This window comes from Sphaeramia orbicularis, chromosome 12, assembly GCF_902148855.1.
Source record: "Sphaeramia orbicularis chromosome 12, fSphaOr1.1, whole genome shotgun sequence".
Lineage (NCBI taxonomy): Eukaryota > Metazoa > Chordata > Actinopteri > Kurtiformes > Apogonidae > Sphaeramia > Sphaeramia orbicularis.
Genome location: NC_043968.1, coordinates 29,431,366 through 29,443,902, shown reverse-complemented (window position 1 = coordinate 29,443,902; position 12,537 = coordinate 29,431,366). Strand labels below are relative to the sequence as shown.

Genomic DNA, 12,537 nt, shown 5'->3' with positions numbered 1-12,537 from the left:
ATGTTAGTGTGTAGGGATTGAAACTAGAAATGAAGATTCTTCATCCAGATGATTTATGCGGCCTTAAGTAATGCAGTGATGTACTTCAGTCCAGGACTGAATCCTGCGTAGACAATTAAGCAGCTAAATATCAAACACTACTAATGTATTATGAGTCCATAATGAGACAAAATATTTAATTTCTGAAGCATTCTCCACTTCAATAATGAATGATATTATTTAAGTGGATGATATGGTGAGTCATCCCTGAACCATCAGAGAAACATGACTCATGTTTCCATCACTGTTTTGGAGCTTCCTCTACATGTCACTATTTCCCACAATAAGGAAGCTCAAGGCTTTCCCGACACCTGCTGGGTTATAATCTGACCTTAAACACACACACAGACACTGTTACCTAAATAGTTGGAATAATGTTGTTCTCAGACACATTCCTTCCTTTTCCTATCTCATTCCTTTTCATTCCTACTCCAGGGGCAGTCATGGCCTTGATCAGAGGTTCCCAAAGTGGGGTACAAGTACCGCCACAGGTACTTGAAAGAAGCCCAAGCGGTACTTGAATTTAAAAAAAAAAAATACATCAAATAAGTCATTATTGTGTGTAAAACACAATAAATACATTCATATAACAGTTTTATTGTCAATCATCTTGTTTAACCTTTGGTAACATTTTAAAAACATTCTATTTTGTATAATTCAAAATGAGTTTATTTCAGTAGATAAGGAATTATTTTTTGTTGATGAAAGGTTAATTTATTAATTAATGATCAATTCATGTATTTTTCTTATCAATGAAAGATGGCATTTTGCACACAAAATCTACTTTAATTTATATATATATATACATATATATATACTACATTTAAATATATGTTGTTTGTTTACAAAGTATAGTACAAAGTAAGAAAATATAAACAGACACCTTTGGCACAGGAACAAATTTTGCCAAATTTTTTTCAATCAAAAATGCTGAAGCTAGAGTTGGGGGTACTTGGCTAAAAAAGTCTATTTCAGGGGGTACTCCACTGTAAAAAGTTTAAGAACCACTGGCCTAGAAGATAGGAGAAATGGCTTGTGACCAACAGGGTAATCGGGCAGGTTTAATCTATATTATTTGCTGATGGGCCCTTGAGCAAGCCACTTAAACCCCCCACCACCACCCATTTGCTCCCCAGGTACCTGACACGGCAGCCTACCACCTCTATTCTGCAGTGTGTGGAGTTCCTGCAAGTTTCAGCTACTGATGAAATAAATGCAGAGGATGCATTTCAGAGTGTGTTACATGTCTGCAAGTAAAATATACAGAAAAATGTAGATATTTAATTTATACACATCAGTAATGACCTCTGACCTGGTACAATGATTACATACTGAGTCCTAGTTACACTTTGTCTGTCAAGAATAACTTTGTAGACATTGTCCCAAGGAAGCTTGGGACAATGAAATGACCCCAACCACTAGTTTCATCACAGATGTTTCAAGAATTTGCTGACAAAGATGACGACAATGATGAAGACGATAATGACGAAGACAATGTCGGACAAAGCGCCTTCCCAATAGCTCATGGCCTGTCAGCCAGTGAGCTACAAAGTGGCTCAAATGAAAAAGTGATTCAGAGAAAAAAAAAGTTTGTTTGGACTGGCTTCACAATTTTAAGAATTTGTTGCATGTCTTTGTATGAAGTAGAAGTGCTTTAACTATTTATAGAATGTGGACTACTAACCCGACAGTTAGCACTGTTCAGACATTTTGAAGAAGCTGCCTTGGACTTTAGAAAACACTTATGGGAGCTTTTCTCTATATATAAAATATGAAAAGAAAAAATGCAGACTGAATTTCCCTTCAAGGATAAAAAAAAAAAAAAAGTCAGTTAACCTTTAAAATTGGATTTTCACAATATATATATATATATATGATATTAAACACAGCTGAAATTCATGCAAATACCATCATTTCCTTCAGAAAACCACACAGATAAACAAAACCTTATAATCCTAATCCATAAATTATATTATATTTAGTAGTATGCACAATGACACTAATTGAAATGTCCTTAATACTTGTTTCTTTTGAAAGCTTCAAAAATCAACTTCATTTTCTGTCTCTTGAACTAACTGAGGATCAGGGATGACACATTAGCATTAAACATTTCTACAGAATGAACATGAACACAGTCTCCGTTACATTAGTTTGTTGTGAATTATTGGATGAAAAGTGGCTTCTGACCGGTTCTGTCTTCTATTAGGTCTCTGCTTCCTGTGTGCCTGTGAGCAAAATACTTTAACATCTGTACATATGTTAATGCATGCAGTGGAGTGCAGATATCTTTGGCATTTTTCCCTGTTTTTGATGGCGACAGTATAGACAGTGCAGACTTTGCCTTGTATGTATTGTACATCCAAATGAACTGCAGAGGTGTATTAGTGTTTTCGTACCTCTCCCATCTTGCTGTGCTCCATGCGAAGCCCCAGGCCCTCTCCATTGGGCAGGGAGTTGCGTCTCTTGGCGGTGGGCGTCTTACTGGGCGTTGAGGGAGGGCAGTAGCTCATTGGTCGCCTTCTTGCCACCACCACTTCGCAGCAGGCCTGGTCCTCATTCAGTGCACTCTTACCAGCATTAATCACCCTGCAAGAGGATGTAAACAAGTCTGGGTAAGAAGACACATATTTAAGGTTTGGGTTTATGACCAATCCTCTTGATCGATTGTAGCCCCTAGATAAATGTCCTACTCGCCACCGAAAGCCTCATGTGTTTATAATGAGTTCTAATTTAGCAACAAAGAAGAGATGCCAGTCTTGCTGTGCCTTCCTGTTCCCATGCAGCTGTGCTCTGAAGCAATGGGCTGAATGAAAGCCAGCACAATATGTTATTTTTTTCTTCTTTTTTTTAATGAAACGCTACCACAGTCTTTCATGGTTATTATGGCTCAGTACAGGATCACAACAATTGGTCACAAGCATAGCCTGAGGTTTCTACAGCATCTGTTCACATTTTATGTTTTTGATGAACCTAGTTTGTGGTACTGCTCTGCTGGGATCGTCTCATGCATCAGGTCAGTGGCTCCTGGGTGACACAGATGTCTTATGACTGTACATACACTACCAGTCAAAAGTTTGAACTCACCTGCTTTTTCTTTATTTTCATGACTATTTACATTGTAGATTCTCACTGGAGTCATCAAAACTATGAATGAACACATACGGAATTATGTAGTTTAAAAAGTGCAACATAACTCAAAGCATGTTTTATATTTTAGATTCTTCAAAATAGACACATTTTGCTTTTATTACTGCTTTGCACATTCTTGGCATTCTCTGGATGAGCTTCATGAGGTAGTCACCTGAAATGTTTTCCAACAGTCTTGAAGGAGTTCCCAGTGATGCTGAGCACTTGTTGGCCATCTGTGGTCCATCTCATGTCATTTAAATGAGAAGGTGAGTCCAAACTTTTGACTGGGAGTGTACATGCCCAATACTGCTTGTGTGCAGGCTTATTCAGCTTTAACTATGCTTTGTTAAACCAGAGAGACCACATAGAGTGAACACAATCTCAGGGACCACAGCAGGAATGACAATAATCACACAACTTTATGGTCTGCATGAACATTAGGTGATGATTTGTATTTCCTCACTTTTTAATATTTCTGGGTTTGAAAACAGTTAGCTTAGATTTTAGGATTGCCTATTGTATATGATAAGGTTTATAAAACCACGCAAGTTCTACATCAGGGTTTCTGCAGGTATCAGCAAATCTAATTTAATGCTTTTTAAACATATTGCCACTTTAAACATATTTCATGCCCATGTCCAATGGCAGATACAGTTTTATATATAGTTTTATGTTGGTTTACCATCCACAGGCTTTAACCAGGGTCTGAATAGTTCCTCCTCCAATCACTTCTGCTGAAAGTGAAACTTCTGTGGAAATTTTCCCATTTTTCCCAATTTGCTAATATTCCGTCCACTCTTTCACCACACTATGAACATGCTCACAGCACGTTGCATTCCAAGCTTCCGATGTTGTGACTTCATGTACCAGCCGTAAACAGACAATTAAAGGGTTCGGCTTGTCAATCATCACACTATAATTCCAATCTATTCAAATCCGTATTTACATATATATATATATATATATATATATATATATATATATAATATTTATAACCATTTGCACTACATTCATATCAAACCGTATTTGCACTCTCCTTTTAAACACTTTTTTATTCAAATTTATATGACTGTTTGTTTTACGTGTATGTCTATGTTTATGTGTATGTTTTTGCTGCTGACAACACTGTGAATTTCCCCATTGTGGGATCAATAAAGGAATATCTTATCTTATCTTATCTTATCTTATCTCTTATCTTATAATCAAAATAAATCATGAATAACAATGGTTTTTTTTCATCAAGTGTATTTAATTTTTTCATGCTTTTGAATTTAATGCTTTTTAATGCCATTTAAGGCCTTAATTTTCACAAAATCTATTTAATGACTTTTAATGCTTTTTAATGACCTGCAGGAACCCTGTACATGTGAAAGCTGCTTCACCCTGCATGGAATTAAAAATTGGTTAAAAAAGTTTCTGATTTAATTCCTAACTGTCTGACCTGAAGCAAGTGAACATTAATAATAATAATGATAATAATAATAATAATAAATTGCATTTATAAAGCACTTTTCATTCAGCATAATCTCAAAGTGCTACAGAGGGAAGACAGTCCAGTAAAAAAAATAAAAAAATACTGTATCAGGAATAAAAGACTAAGCAAATAAAACAAAGTATCATGGTGGCCCATAAAAAGCCTGTCTAAGCAGGAATGTTTTTCGCCCCTTTTTGAAGGAGTCCAGTGACTGAGGAGCTCTGAGGTGGTCAGGGAGGGAGTTCCAGATACGGGGGGCGGCAGAGGAGAAGGCCTGGTCTCCCATAATAAACAGCCAAACTACTAGAACAAATGCTTGTTTTAATGTTTGATTTAATTATGTTTGTTTTCACCACAGTATTCCCCTGGGTTGCTTCATACCCATATATTTTTAGACAGAACAACAAAAACATAAACTCAGTTGTTGCTTACATAATAATATAATTCTGTTGGCAGATATTAAGAGCAACATCTACGAAAAAATTATGAAAAATTTTTACCCACTCACCACCTATAAAACTGCCCCTCACTAAACTGTTTCAGTAACAGCTACTGGACTCAGTAAAGGATTGAGCGAACCCATACATGGTTAAAAACTAAATGAGATTGTGGCGACAGCCCCAGTGACACGGGCCCTTCTGACAGACATGACTGGAGGGTGTTGTGAATTTGTGTGAGAGAGTCGAGAAACTGGCATGTCTATTTATAGACACAGACTGTGGGTTGATTTCCACTGGGCAGCATCATGTCTGGTTATCAGCCTCAAATGTTTATTAGTCTTTGATAGATTAGATAGAAAGAATCAGTCAGAACGATACTGGGCAGATTCACAGACAAATAGAAGACATAAACGGACATTGATTCATCCTGATGTATATTTACGAGGAGACGTTTTTGACATTTATTAATAATCATACGTTTTATCAGTGATTTATGTTTGTAGTTTTTCTGCCAACATTTAACAGGTACCTACACCTGTACCTTTGATATTTGGATTTTAACCCATAAAGACCCAAACATCCACCACCGACCAAAACAATGTACTGATCTACACTGTTTCATACCTGTTGATCCACTAATCCAAACAATACATGTAAATAATTGGTGTAAAATGCAGTTATTCATTGTTTCATGGTCATCAGATATGACACATTTGGACGTTCAGAGGCTCTGTAGTTACCGTGGAAACACTGTCATCTTCTACAACATTGATTCACCAATAAAACCCATGGAGTTGGATCAATGACAGTGGATGGACACACTGGGTTTATGTTCAGTTAATGATAGATTTTGCAGAAAAAAATAATCTTTTTCTTCAGTTTTCTCTGCTTTTGATATAATAACCCTTAACTTTAATCTGAGCTTTTATGAACATCTACATGATCAGTACATTAAATACAGGAAAATGCCTGATTTATATGGACAAAATACAAAATACAGAAGATAATATTATAAATAAATAGTGATAAATCACTTAAGAAAGATTAGATATGGAGATAATTTCATTTGGAAACTGACATAAAAGTAGTGCTGGGTCTTTATGGGTTTATAGGAGGTAACACAAGGAAAATGCAATAGTGAGTGGAACTATCCCCTTCAGAGTAAGTGCATCTGTCTGTTGCACCTGTCTAGATCCATATAGTTCTACGGCGGGGGGGGGGGGGGGGGGGGGGGGGCACAAACAGAACACTGTACTGGTGCGGGTTAGTACCTGCAGAGGTTAAATAGGAACATATCACAGTTAAAAGCTGGTGTAAAGCTTCAAACAGAACTATCCAGGGTATTTTCCATTGACATTTCTCTTCCAAGTGTGTCATTTAAGTTATTATTAGAGCTAAGTGGATCTAAGTCAGTGTTTCTCAAACTGTGGGGCGGGCCCCCTAGGGGGGGCACGAAGGCTTGCCGGGGGGGCATGGGCTCACTCCTGGGTATTTTTTTTTTTTTCAGGTTACAATAAGTAGCAGGTGTAACTAATGTTTTAGCATTGGAGCATACCGGACTCATTTTAGGGACATAAAACAAACAAATCTACTGCCATGGTGATCTGTCACTAGACTAGACAAAGAGTTTAGGTTTAGACAATGGACAAGGATTTGACTGGAAAAGAAAAATGTGCAATGTTTGTGTTTTTGCACAGTTCTTACCGTTTGCACTTTAATGTTCTGCGATGTGCAATATAAACAGGCTCATTACAGCCGCTGATATTGTTAAAACATTCGTCTTTTTTACCAAAATTTGTTTGTTGTTCTAAAAAAAGGAACTTTATTGTCGTAGTTGTAAGATAATTGCACATTTCCTATTTTTATTTGGAAAAATATTGTCTCAGGGAGCAGTCGTGTTAAGTTTATTTGTATTGTTCACACAAAAATCTGAGTTACTTTTAATTTGCGCAACAAATAATTGAAGGAAAAAGCTAAAAGTATTGTTACAGTATTGATGTTTCTTTCAATAAAAGCTATAATTGCACCACTGTTACAATGTTGTTGGGGTTGAGGGGGGCCTAGAGATCTTTTGTCCTCCAAAGGGGGGCCCGACAGAAAAAGCCTGAGAACCACTGATCTAAGTAATGAAGCCACTGTATGGGATGGAGTGCAGAGACGCAGCGGCAGGCGTCACGTGTCATTCACCATATGCATTGTGTTGAAGCCGTGGTGCCCAGGAGGACTGATCTTCACGGTGATTACTCAGCTCTGATTCTAACCTAATGCTGCACACATTATCGCAACAGAAAATGTTCTGAGTTATTACAGCCATAAAACACTCCGACACACCAACCACTTTTGCTCTTGTTGATACAGGAAGCCTTCGCTCTGTTTCATCTAATCTACCATCAATAAAAAGTAATGTGTATGTGTGTGGATTTTACATATAGGACATGAAAACACACACCTCTGACCTGAATAGAAAAACACACATACTCAATACATTAAACAGGTGAGATAACGAGTGTGTCCCGCCTTTTCACTCTGTTGCATAAAAGGTGCAGCTGGTGCTCTTGTGTGTATGACTGAGAGTGCTCATGCAATTGTTTGCTCTCATTTCACCGTTAGCAGGAAGAATAATACCCATTTTATGCCCGTGCCAATCAAATTCTTATTTCATTCTCAACAATTAGCTCTCCTCCCATTAGGAACAAAACCTAATTTTCCCTTCCATTGTCAGACATCTAATGCCTTCTTTGTTTCTCTAGTCTCAGCAACAGATTCTGGGCCAGACATTGGCCCAGAGGATGTGATAATTATTTGGCAGAGCACAATGATTCAAAGCTTTGCCTCTGTTTAACTCTGCACATCAAAGGGATGGGAGCAGCAAAAATCTGTACTTTCTCTGAACATTACATAAACACATAAATACAAAGGGTAGAAGGGGGTTTAAGTGTAACATCTTTGCTGAAAACTTATCTTATTTAGTTGTAATGTAAGTCAGAGACACTAAAATCACTGAAAATGTATCTTACAGAAGCTTTTTGCCCCCGTGGTCCTCATGACAGTTTAGTAATAACACCAATAGAGCAGTAGTACAATTCTAACACATCTCATCCACACACTCTTTTGTATAATCTTGCCTTTTCTTAAAAATACCATAATCACTAATGTCTTTCTTGCTGTTTCCAAGTAATAAAGAATAGAAGTTAAATGCGAAGTAAAAGATGTTAAAGCCCAAACGGCTGCTGTAATGACAGCACAGGAGACTTTAATTACAGATAAATGCTGATATGAGCTGAACTCATTAACTCCTCCAGTCCCACAGAGACACTTTGTGGCTGCTTCATGCACCTGGTTGTGCACCGGTGTGTACGAGAAGACACAAGACAGAACAATGAGACCACAGTGCGCATACATCCAGTACACTCAGGTGTACAAAGAGTTCTGCAAACCATGTTAAGGTGTTATTTTAACCCATAGGCTCAAGAAACTAGACAGGCTGAAGAGAGCATCAAGCCATACATAAGGAGGTCATTCTTCTCAAAGCCTCTCCAAATGAGTCACTTTTACTTCATTTAAACCAGTGGTTCTCAGTCTTTGTCAGGTTTCCCTTTGGAGGATGAAAAATCTCCAGCCCCCCCTCAACCCCAACAACATTGTAACAGTGGTGCAATTATAACTTTTATTGAAAGAAACATCAATATCGTAACAATACTTTTTGCTTTTCCTTGAATAATTTGTTGTGCAAATTAAAAATAACTTGAGACAATATTTTTCCAAATAAAAATAGGAAATGCACAATTATCTTACAGCTATGACAAAGTTACTTTTTTTAAAGAACAAACAAATTCTGTGAACAAAGATGAGCATTTGAACAGTATCACTGGGTTAATGAGCCCGTTTCCATGGCACATCTCAGAACATTAAAGTGCAAAAACAGAAACATCTCCCATGTTTCTTTTCCAGTCCAATCTTTGTCCATTTTCAAAACCTAAACTCTTTGTCTAGTCTAGTGACAGATCACCATTGCAGCAGATTTGTTTCTTGTACATCCCTAAAATGAGTCCAGGGAGTTCCAGTGTTAAACATTAGTTCCACTGTTACATGTTCTAACCTGAAGGGAAAAAAAACACCCAGGAGTGATCCCATAACCCCCCTGGCAAGCCTTCACACCTAGGGGGCCCACCCCACAGTTTGAAAAACACTGATTTCAAAGAAGAGGAAAGAACAAGGGGTTTTCAGGAATCTGCTAAAACAGACGACATTAGCATGTGCTTATCAGCTACTGCTGATTATTTCGAAATCATGTGAGCACTTTGGATTAATCAGCAGATTTTATCTGATTATGACTCGGTGTAAAACCATGTGAATCACTACTATCAGGGTGGAAGTGAGCTTCGTGATTTATTAACTAAGGGTGGAAACAGATACAGCAGATTTATCAAGTGATACTGGTGCTAAAACACATGTTGGCCACTAACTGCAATGGCATTTTCTCTAACAATAATCCAGCCACCTACTGTAGAATTAATATCATATACTGTGCATAAGCTGTGCAGTATATTGTGTTTTTCATTATGTGTTGATGACTGCAGAGACATAGCCTGTGTGAGGATACGATAGAAAAAGGACACAATGCATTGACATTTGAGTAAAAGCCATTTACTATTGAACCTATGTCATACGTCCTGGTAGTGCCCTAAAGGTCTTTCAGCCTCTGTGTGGGTCCACCCTGTGATATACTGCATTAAGTGCTGATATGGGCCTCTATCAGTATGGGCGAGGCATCTCCCTGCACATTTACTGTAAGTGAACCAAGTGATTGAATATTTGATATCAAAAACAAGAGCACAAATAGTTCTTTGTCATACACTTAAGTGCTTAAGTAGAAGGCCAGTGGGAGTGGTTCTTGATGACATCATCATGTCCCATCCTCATCTTCAGCTCTATTGACTGATGGGGGGGGGGGGGGGGGTTTGAAGGTTTTAATCTCTGTGGGGTTTACACCCACAGGGTTATAGGGTCAACTTTTGACATTTTTCCACTTGAAACCCACATGGATCACAATTACAGTTTGTGCAATTACCAGACAGGCAGATTAGCAGACACAATATTCAGCCTTTTTGCAATAATTGGTTTAATATTTTGATATAAATCCAGTACAATCTTTTTTTTTTTTAAACTCTGTTACACCCTGAACTATTGTGGTTTCTACAGTACAGTATGGCTGAATTGAGGCAACTGAGACTGAAATTATCATAGAAATGTAAGTTTTACTTTTTCTTTAGCCTTAGATATTTGTAAACTTTTCAACATATATCCAGTATATCAGGAATTCTGAAAGGATCTTGTTGTTTTTTTCTCTAAATTTTAACATCACTATTGCCATCTCAGCTCCAAATGCATATCTTTCAGGTCTCCTTAATTGTTACTCGTCAGAGAAAACTATATCAGCAGACCCTCATGTGAATGTTAATCTGCAGGATGTCAGTCAGGACTGTGCTTTATGTGTCTGACATGTGTTGACATAAGCCACCTCCCCCTGCTTAGGCATGGATATTTTCTGCTATAACATATTGATATTGGCAGACACAACAATGAAAGATGCACATGTGAATTTATTCTTAAACAGCATCAAACTATCTGAGATGATTGTTTACAGAGCAGCATCAGGTGTCAGCGTCTGGGGTTAGGATAACTACATGACAGTATTAGTGTGCATCTTTAGTAAACTGGATGTCCATGTATCTGCAGGCTGGAGGCATGTAATCACACTGTGTAAGCCATAAATAGAGCACAGTTCAAGACTAATACCCACATACTGCTGGTTGTTCAGCCATCATCCCCTTACACGTGAAACCCAGCTCTGGCTGTTGTGATCCTTTGGACAAATGCAGTCCATCTAGGAGGACACGCCATTCAGGCTGCACGCAGGACTAGGACTGTGGGTGAATTCAGACGCATGTTGGAGCTGGATGCAGGTCCCAACAGGTGCACAAACTCTAAGGACCCTCTGCATGCATTTGGGCCTGTACTGGACCCGGGGGACATGCACTCAAGCCTCTTTGGAGGGTGCTGCCTTTGGGACAGACTACTTACTCAGCGTATCCGGTGGCCCACGGTAATCTCCTGGTTTCCTTCAGGATCAGGATGGGCCGGGCTATGTGGTCCGCCGAACACTCGATCTCATCGGCGGACAGACCCAGGAACTCCGGTCTCATATAGGGGAATTTCAGGGGTAGCTCGGAGCCGGCGTTGCCCCCTCCGCCGGAGCTTCCACCTGCCATGATCCCACCCATGAACCCGGCCACGGCGGACTTGACCCGTGTCAGCATGTTGTTGGCGCGTCGCGGCGGAGCGTCCGTGGGCCGATGCGCGGCGCCGCGGCTGCCTTTCCCCGGATTCCCCCCCAGCTCGGCCCCGCGAGTCGACGACAGGCCCGATGGAGAAGAAGAGGCGGTGGCGGAGGAAGAGGAGGAGGAGGAAGAGGAGACCGTCAGGCGGTTAACGGCTCATGGACACGGTGCAGCCGAGGCCGGGCTGGAGGATGGACGGAAAACAGCGGGGATGCTTTGAGTGTGAGCCCGCACACCCCCATGGACGGTCATTGATAAGAGCTGGGCCGACGTGAACGCGGAAATACACTGGCGATTAACGGGTCATGTGACGCATCCGTGGATGCACACTGCAAAAAATATTCACATATGGACTCACAGACCTAGACCCAGGTCCACATCAGAAAACAGAACACATACAAAACAAAACAGGGATTAAAAAAAAAAGATTTATACTGATTTCTAGAAATTTTCTGGAACCCAAATCAGCCTGTGAATGAAAAACCCTAATCATAAGGTTACTTTAATCAGCCTTAACATTTATTCATTTATACGCCTTCTTAACATTTTTTACAGATAATATAGGATTGTACAAAACACCCTGGTACAGAGGCACTTATAGAAATCATCCTGTAGAACATACAGACATAAGTGAAAAAGGAAAAGGAAATATTTGGCTGTTATTCAAAAGCATCTGTGTATACTACAAAAAGTACTATACAAATACATTTTTTTCTTCTTCTTCTCTCTCTCTCTTTATATTTATATTTTTATTTTGTAAGACAAAATTTATACAGTAAACAAATATGGGAAAAGTGTAAAAAAATAAAAAAATGCATTTTGTATATTGGTCAGATGCTACCAAAAATAAAATAAAATAAAATAAAATAAAAAAATTTCATAAATCTCCAAAAGCTTCATACTTTAGTTGACGAACAGACAGAATTGTTTGAGAATCGGAGAGATGTGGTGTATAAGATCTCATAATTATAATATATATAGGTTATAATCTATGAACACAGTAACATGTATGTTTAAGGTTAAAGAGGTAAACAGAGTTGGAGTCTCTGAAAAAGTGGCGTTGTACAAACTCACTCTTGAAACACATTTACACAACTTTAAAGCTTCTATGAAC

At 38.7% G+C, this 12,537-nt stretch overlaps 1 protein-coding gene across 1 annotated transcript in view; it reads right to left on the bottom strand.

The window, feature by feature from the left end:
* The window catches only part of LOC115429604 (protein phosphatase 1H-like), a 30,942-nt gene extending 19,200 nt beyond the window's left edge, over positions 1-11,742 (bottom strand). Inside the window, exons 1-2 of the mRNA XM_030149199.1 lie at positions 11,167-11,742; positions 2,436-2,625 (exon numbers count right to left, since the gene is read on the bottom strand). Of these exons, the coding sequence (XP_030005059.1) occupies positions 2,436-2,625; positions 11,167-11,402 (426 nt within the window). The 5' untranslated portion in view covers positions 11,403-11,742. The remainder of the gene's footprint in view (positions 1-2,435; positions 2,626-11,166) is intronic.
* Between the last annotated feature and the right edge of the window lie 795 nt (positions 11,743-12,537).